The following is a 23,322-nucleotide window of genomic DNA, read 5'->3' as shown; positions in this document are numbered from 1 at the left end:
CTTAAAATTTTCTACCTGTTCCAGCTTTGTATCACTAATCTGATATTCAATTCTGTTGACTTTCTTACCTACTGACATCAATTTAGTCTTCGAGAGGCTAATTTTTATACCAGACTCGTTGCACCTATTTTCATGTTCCAAGATATTAGACTGCAGGCTTTGGGCACAATCTGCCATTAAGACCAAGTCGTCAGCATAGGCCAAACTGCTTACTACATTTCCACCTAATTGAATCCCTCCCTGCCACTTTATACCTTTCAGCAGATGATCCATGTAAACTACGAACAGCAAAGGTGAAGGATTACAGCCTTGTCTAACGCCTGTAAGTACCCTGAACCAATCTACCATCAATTCTCACTGCAGTCCAATTGTCAACATAAATGCCTTTGATTGATTTCAATAATCTACCCTTAATTCCATATTCCCCTAGTATGACGAACAACTTTTCTTGGTACCCTGTCATATGCTTTCTCTAGATCTACGAAACATAAACACAACTGTCTATTCCTCTCGTAACATTTTTCAATTACCTGGTGCATACTGAAAATCTGATCCTGACAGCCCCTCTGTGGTCTGAAACTACACTGGTTTTATCCAACTTCCTCTCAACCACTGATCGCACCCTCCCTTCCAAGATACCAGTGAATACTTTGCCTGGTATACTAATCAGTGAGATACCTCAATAACTGTTGCAAACCTTCCTGTTCTCTTGCTTATAGAAAGGTGCAATTACTGCTTTTGTCCAATCTGAAGGTACCTTACCAACACTCCACGCTAATCTTACTACTCTATGAAGCCATTTCATCCCTGCCTTCCCACTATATTTCACCATTTCAGGTCTAATTTCATCTATTCCTGCTGCTTTATGACAATGGAGTTTACTTACCATCCTTTCCATTTCCTCAAGCGTAATTTCACCAACATCATTTTCTTCCTCCCCATGAAGTTGATTGTTCGCGGCACCACCATGAAGATTTCCTTTTACGTTGAGAAGATTTTAAAAGTATTCCTTCCACCTCTCCAGTGATTCTCTGGGATCTGTTACGAGTTCACCTGAATTACTCAAAACACTGTTCATTTCTTTTTTCCCCTCCCTTCCTAAGATTCTTTATTACTGTCCAAAAAAGGTTTCCCTGCTGCTTGAGCTAGCCTTTCCAGGTTATTACCAAAATCTTCCCAAGTCTTCTATTTGGATTCAACAACTATTTGTTTCACTCTGTTTCTTTCATCTATGAACAATTCCATGTCTGCATCGGTCCTTGTTTGGAGCCATTTCTAATAAGCCTTCTTTTTACGTTTACAAGCTGCTCTCACTTCACCATTCCACCAAGATGTTCACTTTCTCCCATCTTTACACACAGTCGTTCCTAGGCATTCCCTTGCTGTTTGTACTACAGCATTCCTATATGCCACCCATTCTCTTTCTATATCCTGAACCTGCTTACTGTCCACTGTTCGAAAATTCTCACTAATCATATCCATGTACTTATGTCTAATTTCCTCGTCCTGGAGATTTTCTAACCTTATTTGTTTGCAGACAGATTTCATTTTCTCTACCCTAGGCCTAGAGATACTTAGTTCACTACAGAGTAGATAGTGGTCTGTAGCATCGAAAAATCCTTGAAAAACTTGTACATTCCTAACAGACTTCCTGAATTCGCTGTTAAGATATAGTCTATTATGGATCTGGTACCCCTAGCCTCCCATGTGTAGCAGTGAATAGCCTTATGCTTGAAGAATGTATTCATAACTGCTAAACTCACACTAGCACAGAATTCCAGCAAATGCTTCTCATTCCCATTAGCTTCCATATCTTCCCCACATTTACCAATCACCCTTTCGTATCCTTCAGTTCTATTTCCAACTCTCGCATTGAAATTGCCCATTATCACTATCCTATCCTTGCTGTTCACCCTGACTACGATGTCGCTCAATGCTTCATAAAATTTGTCAACCTCATCCTCATCTGTACCCTCATACGGTGATACAATGAGACAATTCCCGTCCTAATTCCTCCAACTGCCAAATCTACCCACATCATACGCTCATTTACGTGCCTAACAGAAACTATATTGCATGCAATAGTATTCCTGATAAACAGTCCTACCCTATACTCTGCCTTTCCCTTTTTAACACCCGTCAAGTACACTTTATAATCTTCTCTCTCTTCCTCGTTATCTCCCCTTACCTGAATATCACTTACTCCCGGTACATCCAGATGCATCCTCTTTGCTGACTCAGCCAGTTCTACTTTCTTTCATAAGCCTCATTAATATTGTTAGCTCCCCATCGAATTCCATTTTGTTCGCCAAGTTGTTTCCAAGGAGTCCCTCACCTGTCAAATGAGAGTGGGACTCCGTTACTTCCATAGGTCCGAGGCTTGCTTGAAATGTTCTGAGCTCGGTAAATTCATGAAGCAGGATGCTACCCTACTTGCACATAGTCCAAGTGAGGATCTCTTCTCTAACGGGTTAGGGACCACCGGTTGATTGTATAGTCCTAGCCGCCCAAGCACAAGGAGGGCCACGACTCAGAATATGTCCAAGATGTTCACTCCCATTTCATAGCAACTGGTATCCCAACTCTCCGGACCACTTACTAGGCCATACAGCCGGTGCCCATGGTTCACGAACTAGGATGTGACTACAGTAACCCACACCATGAACCATGAAAAAATAAGCTATATCTGGTATTTTGAAAGGAATTTACATATGAATTAAAGCTTTAAAATATTCTGATGTGGATTTGGTCCCATTTTCCTATTCTGAGGCCAGAATTCAAATCTCCCTCAGTCAGTACCTTGAAGCTACCAGCTACTAGCAGTGAATGTCATATTTTCAAGAAATGTCATTCAAATTTTAACATTGAATTTTTTTTTTTTTTGCAGTAAGTGATGAACAATTTTATGTAAATAGTGTGTATAATTTGTCTTTAGTGTATTCCCAAACATTTCATACAGGACATGGGTTCTTTCACTTTTAAATTATTAGACAGCAACAATGAGCATTGTAATATGTTACGAGACGTTATGGCTGGCATGTCATATTTTCAAGAAATGTCATCAAATTTTAACATTGAATATTTTTTTTTTGCAAGAAATGATGGACATATTTATGTACTGTAAATAATGTATATATATTATATTTAGTGTATTCTCAAACAGTTCTTAAAGGACATGGGTTCTTCCATTTTTAAACCATTAGTCAGCAACAATGATCATTGTAATCTGCTATGAGACGTTATGGCTGAAGAAGTCTCAAATGAGACAAAACATGTTCCAAAGTATGTTTAATATATTTTTATATTAAATAGTTTTCACTTGTAAAGTGAAGTGTATTGATTGGGTGGACCATTAAACCTTACACTAGCTCTTAATTTAAACTGTATCAATACGAATCTATATGATGAAGTTCGTAAATTGTAACAAACTTTTTTGCAGTCTTTTCATTATTTGTACATTTTGTCTTGCATAAAACCTGCAATTTGAAATATGTATCATAATCTTTCTATCCTTTATTTAGCTTAACTAAAGTGACAAATACACTCTCCTTTCTGCACAGTCTGCCATGACCAGATAGTAACCAGAACTGAGTGTATTAACAAAGCCAAGCAAAAGTAGATCACAAGCCACAAATTGAAAAAAGTCGTCAAAGCTCAAGAAATTTGGTCACGTCAACTGCGATGCGTGTGGTACTCCAGCCCTACATGCCAGTATAGTGTGGGTTGATACAAAAAGATCTTTACAAAAAAATGAGTCTAAATGTTAGGCTGTACATATAAGACGACTATGGTTTTAATTATAAACTATAAATTTTTTTTTTTCCGCACTGAAGTGCAATTATAAGAAATAAATTTACAAGAGGTGTATTGAAGAGGTCAATTTATTTCTTATATGGTTTTTATTAGCACAATTTAATGTTAACATTTTTTATATTCGGGCCAATACGACACTTCTACAATCAAAACATGATTAGAAAGAAGCAAAGAAAGTAGCCTATTTGTTAAACTTACGATCATCTTTGTATATTCCACTCTGGTTTTCAGATTTTCTGAAGTAGTGGAGAGCATGTTCCGGAAAGCCCCAATTAGTGTTGCCTTTCTCAGACCATCCATCATAGTCACGGCTGTGGCCTCGCACGTACATCATGTAGTTTAGACGACCTGTCCCGCCAACTACCCGTCCCATGGGCCAGTAACTAGACTAGGAAAACCAACACATATCAGTATACATATTTGATGCATCAGAAATGTTACATAATCATCATCATCATCATCATCATCATCATCATCAGCAGCAGCAGCAGCAGCAGCAGCAGCAGCAGCAGCAGCAGTTTCCAGCCTTCAGACAGGTCAGTTGTTAATTCTGGGGCGAAGTTTTATAACCATGTGCTCTTGCTGATACCAACCCTCCATGGGATCTACTAAAAGGCTGCTCCTACCTGGCCAGACAAGAGAAATACAGTATATATATATATATATATATATATATATATATATATATAAGTCATTGTATGTATGTGTGTAGGGGCTGCCTGGCTGAGGCGGTAAAGGTGTGCTTGGTTCACCTGGAAGGACGTGGGTTTGATTCCTTGTCAGGCAGTTGAAAAATTTAAGAAATGAGATTTCCACTTCCGGAGGTGCATATGGTCCTGAGGTTCACTCAACCTACACCAACAATGAGTACCAGGTTAATTCCTGAGAGTAAAGATGGCCGGGCGTAGAGCCAAGTACTCTACCCCATCAAGGGCCGAGGTTACGGATAGTGGAAGCCTTTACTTTCCACCCCTCCAAGGGCCTCCATGGCCTGTAAGGAGATGACTTTGCTTTTTATGTATGTGTATGTCTATGCATTACACCTCCTCCTAAACCACTGAAGCGATTTCAACCAAACTTGGTACACTTATGACTTACTATCATGAGACAAACCACGTGGGGGTAAGACACCCCTAGCACACTTTGGGGTGGGGGGGAGTAAGATATAAAAATAATCTAAAGTAATGTTGAATCCATAGTTTTCGGGGTCACTGAAATTAATAATGACACTCCAGATGTCGTTTAAGTCCAAGTTCAGCCCCATTTGACATAGGGGGTGACATAGGTGCCAAAACTGAAGACGTCCTTTCAAGTTGTGATCCTGTGTTAGAGAAGGACAATTATGTAGTGATTGTGAGTGGTACAAATGACATTGCTGCAAATGAAGGTGAGGAATTAATTACGACTCTCAGAGGTAAGATTTCTAAACTACCTGACTCAAAAGTAATTGTAGTAAATGTGCCACCCAGGTTTGACCTTTTAGAGGACTCATGTGTGAACAAAGCTGTACATGATGTAAATATAAAAATCAAGAGATTAAGTAAGAGTTTTAGAAATGTCTATGTAGTAGATACTTTAGGTCTTGGCAGGCAAATGTTCACTAGACATGGGTTCCATCTAAATGGTAATGGAAAAGCAACTCTCTGTAGACAAATTGCTACAATTATCAACAGAGATTTGCAAACTAATCTGTACTTAAGAAAACCCATACCACTAAACTGGCACATACAGGGAAACTTGCCAGAAAACCCAGACCCTTAAAACAAGATCTATGTACAAGGATCTGGGTTCCAGGGAAGTTCTCAACTCATGAGTCAAACGTTACCCAATTGCAACAGTCAAGTTTTAGGGAGGAAGGAGGTCTGAGATTGCTCTTGGTAAACTGTCAGAGTGTAGTAAATAAACAATTAAAATTCGGTACATTGATGGAATCTTATGAGACGGATGTGGTGATAGGAGTGGAATCGTGGTTGAGAGAAGGGGTGGGTAATACAGAAGTATTTCCAGAAGGGTATACAGTCTATCGTAGAGACCGAGGAGATAAAAAGGGAGGAGGGGTATTTATTCTGGTGAAGGAAACTTATTGTTCGCATGAATGGTTTACTGATGAAAGGGATGAAATATTAGGGATAAAATTAGTTTGTGATAATATGAAGGAGGTGGGAATTATAGGAACATATAGGCCTGGAAGAGAGGAAAGAGACATGGAAATATTTGAGAAGATAATAGATTATACTCATAATAACAATAATGATACGGTAATAATTGGGGGAGATCTAAACTTGCCTGAAGTTGAATGGAAAGGAGCTGCAAGTGAAGCCCATGAACAGAAACTGGCAAATAAGTTAATTTGGGAGGGAGGATTTACACAAGTAGTACAAGAACCAACTCGTCTCAATAACTTGCTAGATGTATTCTTGGTTAAACCATGGGAAATTGTTGATAAAACTGAGGTAATTGAAGGAATATGTGACCATAAGGCTGTAATAATGGATGTAGGACTTGTACCAAAAATGCTTAATAAAAGGGTCACAAAAGACAAGAAATTATACAGAAAAACTAAAGTTGATGAATTTGGGACTTACCTTAAATCACAATTCAGTTGTTGGATAAGTGAAGGGAATAATGTGGATACACTTTGGGCTAAATTTAAAGGAATCATTTGGGAAGGAGAGAAGAGATTTGTACCTGTTAAGAAGGGTAAAATGACCTCAGACCCTGTTTATTACACAAGGGAAATAAGAAAATTAAAAAGAAAATGTAGAATAGTAAACAGGAAAATCAAAGAAGGTAGGGAGAGTAGAGAAAGTAGAAAACAGCTAATGAGGGAACTGAATAGAGTGAAAAAAGGAAGCAAAAGAGAATTATATGAATGGCATTCTTCAAGAGGGTAATGACCACAAAGGGAAATGGAAAAAGCTGTATTGATATATTAGGAATCAAAAAGGAAAAGGAATCCAAATTCCTACAATGGTGGGAGAAGGGGGTGAACACTATTTAACAGATACTGAGAAGGCAAACCTCTTTAGTAGGGAATTCCGAGATTCAGTAGAAGATTGTCAGGACTTGGAAACCGTAACAGAAGATAGAGAGGGAGAGACACAGAGGGAAACAAGAAGCTTCTCATTCACAAATGAAGATATTTTCAGAGAAATCCAACTGCTTCAGCAAGGAAAAGCAGCAGGAAGTGATCAAATTACTGGGGAGGTATTAAAGACAATGGGGTGGTATATAGTGCCTTATTTAAAATTTCTCTTTGACTATGTCATAAATAATAGTGTGATACCAAAGGAATGGAAGGAATCTATAATAATACCAATTTATAAAGGAAAGGGTGATAAAAGGAAACCAGAGAACTACAGACCAATCAGCCTGACCAGTATAGTTTGTAAAATACTGGAGAGTTTAATAGCAAAGTACATCAGAGGGATATGTGATGATAAAAATTGGTTCATGAGGAGCCAGTATGGATTTAGAAAGAAATTTTTTGCGAGGCACAACTGGTGGGATTTCAGCAGGACATATCAGATCAGTTAGATTCAGGAGGCCAGTTAGATTGCATAGCCATAGATCTTTCCAAAGCCTTTGATAGAGTGGAACATGGAATATTATTAAAGAAATTGGAGGGAATAGGATTGGATGTAAGGGTTATACGTTGGATAAGAGCATTTCTAAATTCAAGGGTTCAGAAAGTCAAAGTAGGAAATAATATATCACAGGAAGAGAAAGTCTGGAAGGGAATTGCACAGGGTAGTATAATCGGTCCGTTACTTTTCTTAATATACGCAAATGATTTAGGGAACAATATAACATCGAAAATAAGATTGTATGCAGATGACATAATTGTTTATAGGGAAATAAATAACATTGAGGATTGTTCAGAATTACAAAGGGACCTTGACAGTATCCAAGAATGGGTTGAAGAAAATAATATGAAGATTAATGGAGGCAAATCAACTGTTACAACATTTACAAACAGGAGCTTTAAAACTGAATTTGAATATACTTTGGATGAGGTAGTTATCCCAAAAGATGGCAAGTGCAAATACTTAGGTGTGAGATTTGAAAGTAATTTGCACTGGAAGGGTCATGTTGACGACATTGTTGGGAAAGCATACAGATCGTTACATGTCATAATGAGACTACTTAAAGGATGCAACAAAGAATTAAAAGACAAAAGTTACTTAAGTATGGTTCGTCCATTATTGGAATATGCAAACGGTGTTTGGGATCCTCACCAAGAATACCTAATAAAACAACTAGATGGTGTGCAGAGGAAAGCAGCAAGGTTTGTAACAGGGGATTTCAGGAGAAAGAGTAGTGTATCAGAAATGTTAAAGGAACTTGGGTGGGAAACTTTAAGTAAGAGAAGGGAGAAAACTAGACTTATAGGATTATATAGAGCCTATACAGGAGAAGAAGCATGGGGAGATATCCGTGAGAGGCTTCGATTGGAAAATAATTATATTGGTAGAACTGACCACAAGTACAAAATTAGAAGGAATTTTAGCAGAAGCGATTGGGGTAAATTTTCTTTCATTGGGAAGGGCGTGAAGGAGTGGAACAGTTTACCAGGGTAGTGTTTGATCCTTTTCCAAAATCTGTACAGATATTCAAGAAGAGAATAAACAACAACAGAGATAATAAATTAAATGTTAGAGGGCATTCGACCAGTGCAGGATATTGTAAATAATAAATGTGTGTGATTAAATTAATTCCATCCCCTGGTCTAAGGAGTTTGGACAGCCAAAGTAGGGGACTGCCTGTAGGGGTGAAGTACAGTGGGGACTTTGAGGGCCCTGGGACCGCTACGGTAGCTGTGAAGGCCCTTCAGGAACTCTGAAAAGTGGTGGCAAAAGGGGCTCTGGTTAAGACGCAGCAGGTCGTTATGCTACTTAGGTTCCAAAATGGGTAAAATATAAATATGTAAATAAATTCAGTGTTAATTTTAATCTTATACCAGTTGTATAGTATTATTAGAAGTAATTTCACATACCGTACTGTATATGAGTTGACTATGTTTGTAAGATATTATAAGTAGAATTTTGTAAACAATATAAATTTATTAAGGATGATGTGTGTGTTTAATAGAAAAAATTATTAGCGTAAATTGTATAATATTGTATTCTAGGAAAATTTTCTTCGTCTCCTGTTAATTTAAAATTTAGTGCTTGACAATAATGTATTTTAGTGTACCATTTGCCACCGAGGTAGACACCTCATTTGCAAATAAAGAGATTTTGATTTGATTTTTTGAAGGGAAGGGGGGGGGGGGTAATAAAATGTCCAAAATGACCAAGATAATGGACGTTTATGGGTACATTCCAACATAGCTTTGAACCAAAATTGATACAAGTATGACTTGCTACCTCAAAAAACTACTATGGAAGTATTACATACCTAGCACCCCGCAGCAAAGGGGTGAAATGTAAAAAAAAAAAAAAAAAAATGGTTGATATTTGTGTTGAATCCATAGTTTTCGGGGTTGCTGAGATGAACTATGACTGTCTGGATGCCGTTTAGTCAAAGTAAAGCCCCCATGGGCATGGGAATGAGAAGAGGAAAAAAAAAAAGTTCAAAATTAACAAGATTATGGATGGTTGTATGTTCTAGCATAGCTCTCAACCAAACCTGGTACACATATGATTTAATATCTGCAAAAAATACTGTGGGGTTAAGGCAATCCTAGCACCCTTAGGAGTGGGGGAGGAAAGAGGTGAAATATTAAAAAAACACAAAACTTGCAATATTAATGTAAAAACCATAGTTTTTGGGGACACTGATAGGAACATTGACACTTAAGATCAGCCCCCAACGACATGAGGCAGTGGTGAGAAGGGGTGAGAAAGAAAATGTTCAAAATGACCGAGATTAATGTATGTGTGTATGTTACAGCATAGCTTTCAACCAAAATTAGTGGACATAAGAGTTACCCGTACTATCTGGAAAAAAATACTGTGGGGGTAAGACACCACTAGCAGCCTTAGGGGTGGGGTTAGAAAGGGGGTGAAATATAAAAATAATGACACATAATGATGTAGAATCCATAGCTTTTGGGATTAGTGAGATTAATAGCGGCAACCTGGATGTCATTTAAGTTCAAGTGAAGCCCACATTCATATGGTGGTGTGAAGGCGATAAAAAAAAAAATGTCCAAAATGACAGATTTTGGATGTGTGTGTGTGAATGTTTCATCATAGCTGTCAAGCAAACTTGTTACACATATGACTTACTATCTGGAAAAAACACTGGCAGGGGGAAGACATCCCTAGCACCCCTGCAAAAATGCAAAAATAATGGAGCCGGGCTGAGTGGCTCAGACGGTTGAGGTGCTGGCCTTCTGACCCTAACTTGGCAGATTCGATCCTCGCTCAGTCCGGTGGTTCAAATACGTCAGCCTGGCGTCGGTAGATCTACTGGCACATAAAGGAACTCCTGGGGGACAAAATTCTGACATCTCAGCATCTTCGAAAAACTGTAAAAGTAGTTAGTGGGATGTAAAGCAAATAACATTATTATTACTAGAGGACCCATGCTGCTCTGTAGCATTTGTTATAAATAGGTCAGATAACTTAATGAATATTGAATTTTCAGGACCGCATTGTAATCGAAACAGACTTTCAACGTTTCAGGTCGTGTTACGTACATGTAGTACGTGTTGAAGAGATGTTAAGTACAGAACAAAAAATGGCCAGCCGGACAACAGTGGGATCCGAACCCACAACCTCCCGATTTCGCGTCGGTTGCTCTACCAATTGAGCTATGGTGGCCTAGGCCATCTTGATCTGTTTGAAAGGATCTGAGCTACAGGTCTGGCACTGCTGCCAGCACACTGTAGAGTGCGTTTAAGTCGCCCGTTGTGGGGCATGTCAATGAATATTGAATTTTCACGACCGCATTGTAATCGAAACAGACTTTCAACGTTTCAGGTCGTGTTACGTACATGTAGTACGTGTTGAAATCGGGAGGTTGTGAGTTCGGATCCCACTGGTGTCCGGCTGGCCATTTTTGTTCTGTACTTAACATCTCTTCAACACGTACTACATGTACGTAACACGACCTGAAACGTTGAAAGTCTGTTTCGATTACAATGCGGTCGTGAAAATTCAATATTCATTGACATGCCCCACAACGGGCGACTTAAACGCACTCTACAGTGTGCCGGCAGCAGTGCCAGACCTGTAGCTCAGATCCTTTCAAACAGAACAAAGATGGCCTAGGCCACCATAGCTCAACTGGTAGAGCAACCGACGCGAAATCGGGAGGTTGTGGGTTCGGATCCCACTGGTGTCCGGCTGGCCATTTGTGTTCTGTACTTAACATCTCTTCAACACGTACTACATGTACGTAACACGACCTGAAACGTTGAAAGTCTGTTTCGATTACAATGCGGTCGTGAAAATTCAATATTCATTGACATGCCCCACAACGGGCGACTTAAACGCACTCTACAGTGTGCCAGCAGCAGTGCCAGACCTGTAGCTCAGATCCTTTCAAACAGAACAAAGATGGCCTAGGCCACCATAGCTCAATTGGTAGAGCAACCGACGCGAAATCGGGAGGTTGTGGGTTCGGATCCCACTGGTGTCCGGCTGGCCATTTTTGTTCTGTACTTAACATCTCTTCAACATGTACTACATGTACGTAACACGACCTGAAACGTTGAAAGTCTGTTTCGATTAGGTCAGATAACTTGTTTTGATATGTCTGCGTACTCGTGTTGTTTTCCCTGCCCTTTTCAATGGTTTTATGAACATTTAATAAGAAGCGCATTATGGTATGCCGCAGTTCGTAGTCAGAATTCATCCATTCTGACGTCATCATTCTGTCTGTTTTGGTAAAAATCTATCCACATGTATTCGCTTCTATATCCCACAGTTCTTGATATAAAGCTTAATATTGTGTCATAGAAGGCAATGGTATTTTTAATCGCAGTTCTTCCCTATAGAACAGTTGTCTTGTAATCTGATAGGTTAGTCTCGAAGGAGCTTTTTTTGCCAGGCAGAGAACATTTTGAAGATATATGGCCTTCACACTTTCTAGTATAGCTAGGTTTTCCTTAGATAGGTGATCCCAGGTAATATCTAAGGCGTATGTTATGATGGGGTCTGTTTGTATGTAGACTTTTTTCTCTTAGCAGCATGTAAGTTATTAGGAATGCTCTGTCATCCATTGAATATAACTGGAAGCTGGGAAAAGTTAGAGAATCAAAGAGTATCTAGCAGGGAATAGTATTCTTCCGTGACGAAAGGAAGTGTATATTCTCTGGCTTGGCAGGTAGTAATCAAACATGGCTGCATGCAGTGACATTACTAAGGATGAAACTCACATACATCAGAATATTAAAAAGAAAGTATTAGTCGTTTAGCAACAGAATGTACCGTGGGTTAGGGTAAGCATTTGCCTGCTATTATTGGAGTGATCATTCAATAATTTGATTTTATGATTACTCAAAGTTGGCTGAACTTTGAGACCTATCAATGTCTCATGATTCACCGCCAAGTAATTCCAGAAAGAATAAAACAAAAATGAAGCAAATTTATCCAGTAGAAAGGACGGACAGATTTGCCAAAGCATTTTTTAGTATGTATGTATGTATGTATGTATGTATGTATGTGTGTATGTATGTGTGTGTGTGTGTGTGTATGTATGTATGTATGTATGTATGTATGCATGTACTGTCCGCACACTTTATCTTGGTGCATTTACACCCTAGTGCTGAATCGGTTGACCTCGGTGATCTTCGAGATGCGTACTGGCAACCTTCGCAACACAAACTATGAATCGCTTAAGCATCGCCGTGCGACATCTGGCGTACATGTTCCGTACTGTTGTTGTTGACATAAAAAAGCCATGCGACATCTGGCGTACACGTTAAGTACTGTTGTTGTGTATATAACAAAGCCCCCCCATATATTATAGGTTAGTAGGGAACATGAGTTCGGAACATCCATCGACATCCAAGGAAGCACCTGGAACTCCTCCAAGGAAAAGACTAAAGCCGGTTATACACAGCGAGGCACGAAAAATAATAGCAAACGTTGCAAAATGCTGTGCCTTGGAGAAAAAACAGAAACAGCTCCTCGTCCCCCTCAACAAGGCTATTCAACGCGCTGCCGCGTATACAGGAAAATCTGCTTCGACTATTAACAGGATTAAGGCATATTCTGCCTCTCACCCCGGCGAATCTCCACGCTCCCCTGGTAAAAAGAGGTAGGTCCTTCTGACCAGTCTATCTAAGCAGTTCTAACCAATATCATGATGGATACTATTAGGTTGTCATGTGCAAGTGTTATATGCTGTTCTCCTCTTGCTCGTAGGGTGAGAACGCAAGGGAAGATAGAACTGACTGATAGCGACAAACGAGTGATAAGGGACACCATCGAAAACTTCTATACCGTCCAAAAAGTGGTGCCTACCGTGAAGAAACTGATCCCTGTGCTGCAGAAAGAAATTAAGTGGTCGTGGAGCCCAACGTCCCTCCGAAAAGTTTTGAAAGGTATGGGTTTTGTGTGGAAGAAAGTCCAAAACAAACGTGTTTTATTGCTGGAGAGGGCAGACGTCGTTGATTGGCGGGCACGCTTCCTCGTCCAAATTAAACATGCTAGGGAGGAAGGCAAGGAAGTATTTTACTTGGACGAGTCCTGGATTGACAATAATACAACAACTGGAAAATGTTGGCAGAGAGGAAACGATGTTGTGGGTGTTACAGCCTGGGGAAGCTCTACGAAAAGGCTAATAATTGCAAGTGTTGGATCTGAGAAAGGGTTCATTAGAGAAGCACAATATTTGACGCCAGAAGTACCCAAGGCGATTACCATGGCCAAATGAATGCCCATAATTTTGAGAAATGGTTCAAAACATCTGTGCTCCCTAATTTGCCTCCTGCATCTGTGATAGTGATGGATAATGCACCATATCATTCTCGACAGGTGGATAAAATACCATCGAGGTATGACACGCGTGACAATGGTCCAGTGGCTACAGGGGAAAGGCATTGTCTGCGACGCAAATCAAAGGAAAGAGGCTCTATATAGATTAGTTCAGGAACACAGGCCTCCTGATACAATTTATGCTGTTGACATAATGGCGGCTGAAAAAGGACACGTCGTCCTTCGTCTCCCACCATACAACTGTGATCTGAACGCCACTGAATTGGCATGGGCAAAAATCAAACGAGAATTCAAAGGATGGAACATTACGGGAGACATGTCAGCCGTTAACCTTCGACGACTAACCATCGAGGCATTCCGTTCCGTACCGGCCGAAGATTGGAAAGGGTACTGCCGGAAAGTGAAAGAACTGGAGGAGGACTACTGGAGACACGATGGTGTAATGGAAATAGCCATGGACGACATTATAATGCATAGTACAGGAGAATGCAGTGACGATTGTGACAGTGATCTGTCTGAGATGTAATGTAAATAAAGATGTAACATATAGATATACAAATAAATTGTGACAGGGATTTGTCTGTAACTTAATGTAAATAAAGGTGTAGCACATACATATACACATTCATTGTGACAGGGATTGGTCTGTAAATTAATGTAAATAAAGGTGTAGCACATACATATACACATTCATTGTGACAGGGATTGGTCTGTAAATTAATGTAAATAACGTGTAGAACATACATATACACATTCATTTTGACAGGGATTGGTCTGTAAATTAATGTAAATAAAGGTGTAGCACATAAATATACACATTCAATGTGACAGGGATTTGTCTGTACATTAATGTAAATAAAGGTGTAGTATCGATCGCTCATACTATCGATTCAATTCAGATTTCATTTTCATTCAGTTGGCAGCACCAGGCAGCACTATCGATACCGGGACAGCTCCCTCCTTACTCCTCACCCCGTACACAAATGCACCAACATAAAGTGTGCGGATAGTATGTATGTATGTATGTATGTATGTATGTATGTATGTATGTATGTATGTATGTATGTATGTATGTATGTATGTATGTATGTATGTTCCAGCACAGCTGTCAACCAGACTTGCTACATATATGACTTAGTATTTGGAGAAAAAACACTGTGGGGGTAAGACAACCTAGCAACCCTCTGGGCAGGGATGGAAAGAGGTTGAAGTATAAAAATAATAGAAAATGACCAATATTAACGTAGAATACAACATTTTTTTGGGTTGCTGAGACCAAAAGTGACACCCCAGATGCTGTTCAAGTCCAAATTCAGTCCCATCAGCACAGGAGTGAGAAGGGGTGAAAAAGAATGCCCAAAATGACCAAGATTATGGATGTATGTGTGTATATTTCAATATACCCGTTAATCAAACTTGGTATACATATGGCTTTATGGAAAAGAAATGCTAGTTGCTTAACGTTGCACCGACACAGATAGGTCTTATGGCGATGATGGGATAGGAAAGGCCTAGGAGTTGGAAGGAAGCGCCCGTGGCCTTAATTAAGGTACAGCCCCAGCATTTGCCTGGTGTGAAAATGGGAAACTACGGAAAACCATCTTCAGGGCTGCCGACAGTGCGGCTCGAACCCACGATCTCCCGGATGCAAGCTCACAGCCGCGCGCCTCTACGCGCACGGCCAACTCGCCCGGTGGAAAATAAATACTATGGGGTAAGACACCACTGGCAGCCCTAAGGGCAGAGGTGGAAAGGGAGTGAAAAAATAAAAATAATAGAATATGACACATATTAATGCAGAATCCGTAATTTCTGGGGTCACCAAGATGAACAATGACACTCCGGATGCCATTTAAGTGCAACTTCAGGGGTGAAAAAGAAAATGGCAGAGATTATGAATGTATGCATTTATGTTCCAGCATAGCTCTCAAGCAAACTTGGTACACGTATGACTTACTATCTGGAAAAAATACTGGGGGGATAAGATATCTCTAGCATCCCTAGGGGAGGAGATGACATCCAAAAATTATCAAAAACGACCAATATCAGTGTCAAATCCATAGGTTACCAGCTCGCTGAGATGAACTGTGACACTCCAGATGCCGCTTAATTCCCAGTTCAGCCTCCATTGGCATGGAGGTTCAGAAGGGGTGAAAAAGAAAATGTCCAAAATGACTGAAAGGAGTGTTGATTCCTTAGTTTTTGGGGTCCCTAGGCTGATTAGTGACAGTCCCAGTGACAGAATCGTGTATATCATATCAATAGCGCAACGTACAATAACATGCAATTATAACTTACATCAAATAAGGTTAAACTTCCCAACCCAGCCGGAAATTGCTCTCGGGACCCCTTGGATCAAAGGCCAGCACGCTAACCATTCAGCCATGGAGTAGAACTAAATTAGTGTCCTCATGCCCAGGTGTTGCAGCTACATTTTAAGACTTTCATTATTTGTTTGAAAGGATCAACTACTTCCTACGGGGTACCGCAAAGAAACAGTTTAATGTGAAACTAAATAATCTTGAATTAAAACTCATAATTATACACATAACAATATTTTTAAATCTAAAAAAAAAAAAAAAAAAGGAGTTTGGAAGCTATTACACTGTTACAATAAAAATATCTACAAACATTCACTTCAAACAGGTAATACAAATCTTAAAAGTAAACATTCAAAAAAATACTCGAGCAGAGCTGGGCTCTACAGCTAGTTATTTATATTTTTTTTTTGTTGAAATCTGTTGTCCTCATTGGTATGGAAATAGCTCTGTGTATCACTGTATTCAGTCCTGTTAATTTGTGTGTGTATGTATGGGTGGTTGGATTCGTTATCAACTGTGTGCGATTTCTGAGTAGGTTTTCTGTATACGTATTCTGTATCACAGGTTGTCATTATTCCCACTGATTGTGATATCTAAAAAGTTGAATTTCTTGATAGTTTCTGATTCCATTGTGAATTTTATTGACTTGTATAAGAATTCAGTGTGTAGAATAACTGTTGTGCGTTTGTGATGCCATTATCATATAAGCATATTACGTCATCTACATATCTGCTTCTGTGTAAGATTCCTTTTAAAGAGCTGGTTTTTTGTTTAGAAATTGTTTTCAAAGCTACTTAGGAAAATGTTTGCTACTATACCTGATAATGGCAAGCCCATGATTACCGTTCCCTTTGACAATAGATTTAGTCACTGAAAGTAAAATAGTTCTTGTTTAAGGTTGTTTTAAGAAGGTTAATTACCTATTTTATTTGTTTCTTTCAGTGAATTGTTGTCATTGACACCTATTCTATAATTTTAATTGATACTTCTATTGTTAAATTAGTATACATATTAGTGATGTCAAAGGAAATCATTCATGTGCTCTCTGTTATTTTTAGTTTATTTAGTTCTTTGTAAGATTCCTATGTCACTTTTAATCAACCTGTCTTCTTTGAGTGAGGTTTTTTCTTTTAGTGTTTGGTTGAGTTTGCTTATATTATAACTTGACACATCTTTGAAATTTACTATTGGTTTGATGGGACATCAGTTTTTGTGATTTTTGGGGAGGGCTCTTAGTGTAGGGAGTTTGTGAAAATAAGGTCTGTTTTCTTGATTGCTTACTCTATCTCATTTTGAAATTTATTTGTTGGGTCACACTGTAACTCCTGAATACAGCTATTGCTGATGAATTCTTATGTTTTTTCTATGTACTCATCTTTTTCCATTATAACTGTTATGTTTTCTTTATCTGCTCTTGTGACAATCAGGTTCTCATTTTTTATTTTGTTCTTAACTGTTTTTAATGGCGAGTATTGAGTAACAGAATTTGGTTGTTTAACGGAATTTCCATGTCATTATTTTTAGGGGTTCGTTGGTGGCTATGTTTTTTATTAATTTTCTTTTTGGTATGGTTGTTTTGCATGCAATTTCTTCATTGGCAATTAGCTGTTTTATGTTGTTTTCAGTATGACCTTCATGGCAGCTGAACTTGAAAATGTTTTCTAGCATATTTATTTCATTATTTGAAAAGGTAGTGTTTGATCTATTAAGGATTTGAGTTTGCTGTGGTTATGGTTTTCTTGTTTAGTCTGTTACTGATTTTGTCATCAGTGATCTTTTGTTTTTTGATGCTGCTTTTGCTAATGCAATCTTGTAAAAAATGAATGCATACATGAAAATTTAATTTTTTAAAAAATCCATAACAACTGTGATTGGGAATTTGATATTTTAGCCAATGTTGTTGTGGGGTTAGCTTTCATGGGTAGATATTTGGGAATGAACTTTAATTCTAGACATTTTTTTATTAAATGCAATTGACTTGTTAGTGTTCATGATTTTGAATTTTAGTGACTTGAGCTTTTTTGCTTTGTAATTTGCCTGACTGACTGAATAGGAGCCTTTTTGCTTCGTAATTTGCCTGATTGACTGAATAGCTTGTTAAGAAGAAAGACATACTTTTCAGTGTTGACATAGGAGGGAACCCGCCAAATGTAACAAACCGATTTTCCAGAAACTTCGCTCAGCAAAGAAGAGGCTGAAATAAGCGAACACATATTTCGTCTTATCTGTAGACACTCGACCGTTTCTGAGAAAATGACAGTTTAAGTTTCTGACGTGCTTTACGTACCTTTTAGAGCATAACCGGCAACAGCAATGCGCCACCGCGGCTTTACACTTTTGCGCCCCGTGTTCAAATTCTGATGTTTTTGTTTTGTTTTGGTTTCATTTTTCTACTTAAGTCCATTGGCGATTACTACATGAATATTTCTTATCAAGTTAGTGGGTACAAGAGCGTTATATTGATTGTAAAATTACAACTGAGTTTCACAATAAGTCTCATGTATTTGGTATTTTTGAGGTATTACAATGTTTTGTAAGTTCATTCTTATATTAACTCTTCAGGGAGATACAGTGCACTCCCTTGGATGAGGTTCATCATAAAAACATTTGAAACAGAAATTTTGCACACCACGAGCATCGTGTGAAGCCAGGCTTGCCACAATTACATTTCTGGGTGGGAAAGTCACTCGGGAAAGAAACGTCGTTAATTTTACTGAAGATTTCTTGACAATAAGTTTGCAACATACCACGCATAACGCATCTTTTTAAAAAACACTGGCACCTGCAACTGATTATGAATCAATGCGTGGATTTTTATTGTGATAATCCTTTGCTGTGCGCAATGAGTGTAGAACAATCGATGTATTAAAATTCATTTACCAGACAGAACATTAATAGACAAAAAAGGACAACGATATTTCAAAATACATTGAACAAAACCATTTGTGTAGAAATCACCAATGGACAAAAGTAAATAAATGAAAAAGATAAATAAATAAATAAATAAATAAATCGGGATTTGAACATGGGGCACAAAAACGAGGTCACGGCAAACGCTTCTGTGACACCGTGTCTGTTGAAACTGCTATGCGCTAATAAGCACGTCGGAAACGTTTGATCATCATTTTCTTGGAAATGGCTGAGTGTCTGTGGAGAAACCGAAACATTTGTTTGACTATTTCGACCCCACTTTCACTAAGCAAAATTTCTGACAAATCAGTTTGTTACACTTTGCGGGTTCTCCTCATTAGTTAGTGTAACTTCAAAGCTATTCAGACTGTCGAAAACATGAATTATAACACATATACCACTATAACATTCCTGTATAAAAAAACCCAACAGCAAGCAATTAAACAAAGATTTTGTTCTACAAGAACATCCCCAGATTCTATCAAATCACTTTAAATATTGTTAATCCTGTTACAGTAGTTGCCTCTTAAAGGAATGGTAACTCATAAAGAACATGAAATACAGAGTTAAATTCACAATTCATATGAACACCAGCATTTTATAATACCCTTGTTGTCATATATCAATTTTGAAGGTTTCATTAAATTCAAGGCTGCCTCTCGACAAAGCTTACCAAACAATGGATATCAACAATGGATATAAACAAAAGGGCGATGAGTGAAATAAAAGGGGTAGGTACCTAATAATTATCATAGATACAAGGTCATTAGCAATATTATATAGAAGATTTAAGTTAGGAAGCATACAAATTATTTCTTATTATATGCATGGAGCCTTTAAGGGCTATTACAGAAATGATGTCTAATGGAAAGCTTAGCTTTCTGCAGATATTAACAAAGAATTTTGGAATAGTTCCTCTAGCTCCAATTAGTAGGCCAACAACTTCTATTTTGAAGAGATGATACTTCTGTTTGTAGTAGTCTACAGATTGTTCGTATATAGATTGTTTTCTCCTGTCATCTTTTTCAAATCTGACAGCTGGGTCCAGGATGTAGGCCTTACCCTAATGATCTTTATAGATGATCAAATAAATTCTTCTTATGCTTCACTGTGCAAAAGAACCTAGAATTTCATGTACGACATTTATCCTTTTTTCTGAAATTTTCTGCTATTATTGGGGATCTTATTGTAGAGTGCCTCAAATTTTGTAGTGCTTTAATGTGCACGCAGAAGCTGAGGACATGTGCAAGGGTTTCTATTTCTTTGTCACATCTGTGACAATGGGTGTTGTTCTGACTTCTTCCAGGCACAAACTCATACTGCTGAAATATTATGGGTCATCTTTAGACTTTCCATCCATTCAGAAACAGAGCATCCTGAGTGGTTTGAAATCCACTTATTTACAGGTGCATATTCTTTGTATAAAATCACTCCTTTTCCTATGCCGTAGGGCACGTCAAGAATAAAATTCATGATCTTGAAGTATAGATCTGACTTTTGTTTTGTTTTGTATAAATGCAGTTGCCTTTTGTGTTGAGAAGGGTTTGATCAGTTCTTATATCAAGGGTTTGCATACAGTTCTTGTTGATTGGATGTATAGATTTTGAGAGCACTTGCGTTGTCGAAGTCCATTTAGTTTTTGAAGTGCATCTACCCATCTTGTTCTGAACAATCCCAAGCCCTTGAACTGCCATTGTGTGTATATCATAGAATCTGGTGTGTGATGGAATCTGTAATATTTCTTTTAGTACTCCTTTGATCATTTTATAGGCATCTGCAAAAACTGAGATGTATCTTCTTCAGAGACACCGTTTGAAATTGATAAGTTACTGATGGACAGATGGAAGAATTCATTATACTAAATTTCTGGTTGGAGTGGAGAATGGTGATGATGTTAGCAGGTCCAGTTTTGTCTTCAACTCATTCAATGTACTGTACGGATTGAAAACAGGAACATCAGCAAAACTAACACCTAAGTAGCAAACACATTCTTCTGATGTCATGCAGGTGATTTTACTATTCTCAAAAATATGAACATCTTTTATTTTCCAACTTTCCTTTCGAGATGTTAATAGCCACAGTTTTATTTGTATTTATATTCAGGTTGATTTCACTGAAAAGTTGGATGGCCATTCTAGTTATCTCCACAGCAGCTATTTTGTCCTTGGTTATTAAAACTATCTCGTCTGCAAATCCGAGAACTGTTAGAGGTTGTAAACCTGGTACCAAATCAAAGCCATACTCTTAAGTACTGTAAATTTTACACAATGAAAAAGATTAGTAAATTGGCTTTACATGAGTAAGCTTATCATTTTCAATGTCAAATAATTCAAATCACTTCCTCAGTCACACAACTAAAAATTTTGAAAAGATAAAGTATGAAAAAATTTAACATAGGTACATACGTTATCTTCAAGTCCATAACAAGCACACTCCTGGGGCGTTGTTTTGTACCCCCAATCATAACCTGAGAACTGTATTAAAGGAGAGGCTAAGGGAATGTCTAGCAAAGACGAATAGTCTGGACCAGCTTCTATGAGCAATACTCTCATTCGAGAATCTTCTGCCAAACGACTAGCTACGATTGATCCCGCAGTACCAGCCCCAACTAGAAAGAAACACATATGTCATATGACACCCAGTATAACCAGGAAAAATAATTAACACACAAATATAGTTTGTGAAATAGATATATGTAAGTGACTGTTAAGTTAAGCACATATACACTACCTAACAAAAAAATTGAAGCATCCAGAAAGGAGGAGGAAGCAAAATGAAACATCACATGTGGAGAGGGTATGTGATGTTATTTCAGTGATCGCAAAATCAAGTCAAATTTACAGAAAACTTGACAGTACAAGCCCATTTATCAGTATGAGTTCGCACTCCCCTCTCACCTGGATGCATGCATTGATTCGATTGGGAATGGTGTTATAAAGCCATTGTATCCTTTCCTGAGGCAAGCTGGCCCACAAATGTTGTAACTGGTCCTTGATATCCTGGACATTGGCACTGGGATGATGTTGACGCCTGAGCTGGTCCCGCACATGTTCTATCGGGAACAGATCTGGGGATCTTGCTGATCACGGGAGTACCTGAACATCACGCAGACAGTTCATGGAGACAAGTGCCGTGTGTGGATGAGCATTGTCCGGTTGAAAAATGGCACCAGGATACTGTTGCATGAGAGGTAACACACGAGGACATAGGATGTCTGTGACATACCGTTATGCTGTTAGAGTTCTCTCATTACAAGACATTAAAATCATTCCATATTGACGGTTTTCACTTTACAAATGAAAGGATTTATTGCGTCGTCCTATTCAATACATACATACATACATATATCCATCTTTAGATGGAGTAATTCTAATCAAAAATGTTTCGACTCATTTTTGAGCCATTTTCAGTGAAAATGTTAAAAACATGTTGTTAAAAAACACTACAAGAAAGAATACATAAAAAACAAGGGCCACATGATGAATTTGCTTGTTGCTTGTTGTTTTAAGGGGCCTAACATCGAAGGTCATCGGCCCATGATGAATTTGAAACAATATGAAGCTGCAGCAAGGTTGAGAACCTCTTAGTCTGAAAGTGCAATATGTCACAATAAAAACGAGGACAAAATTGCAAAAATAAAACTTGAGAACCAGTCTATCATCATTTAGTCACATGTTCAAAAAGTCTAGAGGGCAAGAGAAGTTAAGAAATTTTTTTGAGAATGCAAAATGTTGCATGTGTGGCTCAGTAGTGGAAACCGTCAATAAAATCCAAATCTGTAATAGAAAAAAATGAATGAGTATATATGAGAAGTTTGAGCAAATAGATGAAAGGTAAACGAAAAGAAAACTTTAGACTTGCTTGTGAAGTAATTGCCTTCTTGTACAGCCTGATCTTCTCAGTTTAGAGGCTCCACTTCAACTGGTCATGTGTGTAGCTGGATCAGCTGTGTTTGCGAGGATAGGGAAAGAAGTGAATGGAGTGAGGCACTAGGCCGTGGGGAGAGAGGAAGGGAGGGGTGGTGTTAAGTTGGAGAGCTGGAAGCGGGGTTTGTTATTATTATGGAATTGTCGACAAACAAATGGAATTAACGTTTCAAGTAAAATCTTCTTATTTTTGTTGATCTCACTTAAATTATAAGAGGGGTTTCTAAATTGATCAATATCGATGTGGAAGTTCTCAGGAATGTTCAGCAAGGTGCCTTTTTGCTCGCAATGGAGGATCTTAAGATCTTGATCAATTGTGGTTTATTCATGATGAGTAGAGACGGGAATTTGCCTATTTGCTTATATTATTCCTGTGTTCAGACACGTAGGCTTTTGAGATATAAATCCATTTTGGGGTCCTTTAAGCTAGATTTTGTTGGTTTTATTGTGCCTATAAAT

The 23,322-nt window shown here is 38.3% G+C and overlaps 1 protein-coding gene across 6 annotated transcripts in view; it reads right to left on the bottom strand.

Moving 5' to 3' along the window:
• The window catches only part of LOC136886096 (glucose dehydrogenase [FAD, quinone]), a 123,769-nt gene that overhangs the window by 96,869 nt on the left and 3,578 nt on the right, over positions 1 to 23,322 (bottom strand). For 3 of the 6 annotated variants that reach the window (XM_067158834.2, XM_067158850.2, XM_067158840.2), the window contains exons 2-3: positions 21,343 to 21,545; positions 4,012 to 4,201 (exon numbers count right to left, since the gene is read on the bottom strand). The exons of 1 other annotated variant lie outside the window; for it this stretch is intronic. In XM_067158834.2, the coding sequence (XP_067014935.2) occupies positions 4,012 to 4,201; positions 21,343 to 21,545 (393 nt within the window). The remainder of the gene's footprint in view (positions 1 to 4,011; positions 4,202 to 21,342; positions 21,546 to 23,322) is intronic. 2 more of the 6 variants (XM_067158859.2, XM_067158863.2) reach the window with 2 other exon arrangements.

This window comes from Anabrus simplex, chromosome 1, assembly GCF_040414725.1.
Source record: "Anabrus simplex isolate iqAnaSimp1 chromosome 1, ASM4041472v1, whole genome shotgun sequence".
Classification (NCBI taxonomy): domain Eukaryota; kingdom Metazoa; phylum Arthropoda; class Insecta; order Orthoptera; family Tettigoniidae; genus Anabrus; species Anabrus simplex.
Note: the sequence above shows the minus strand (reverse complement) of the source record. Positions and strands in the feature narration are given on the sequence as shown.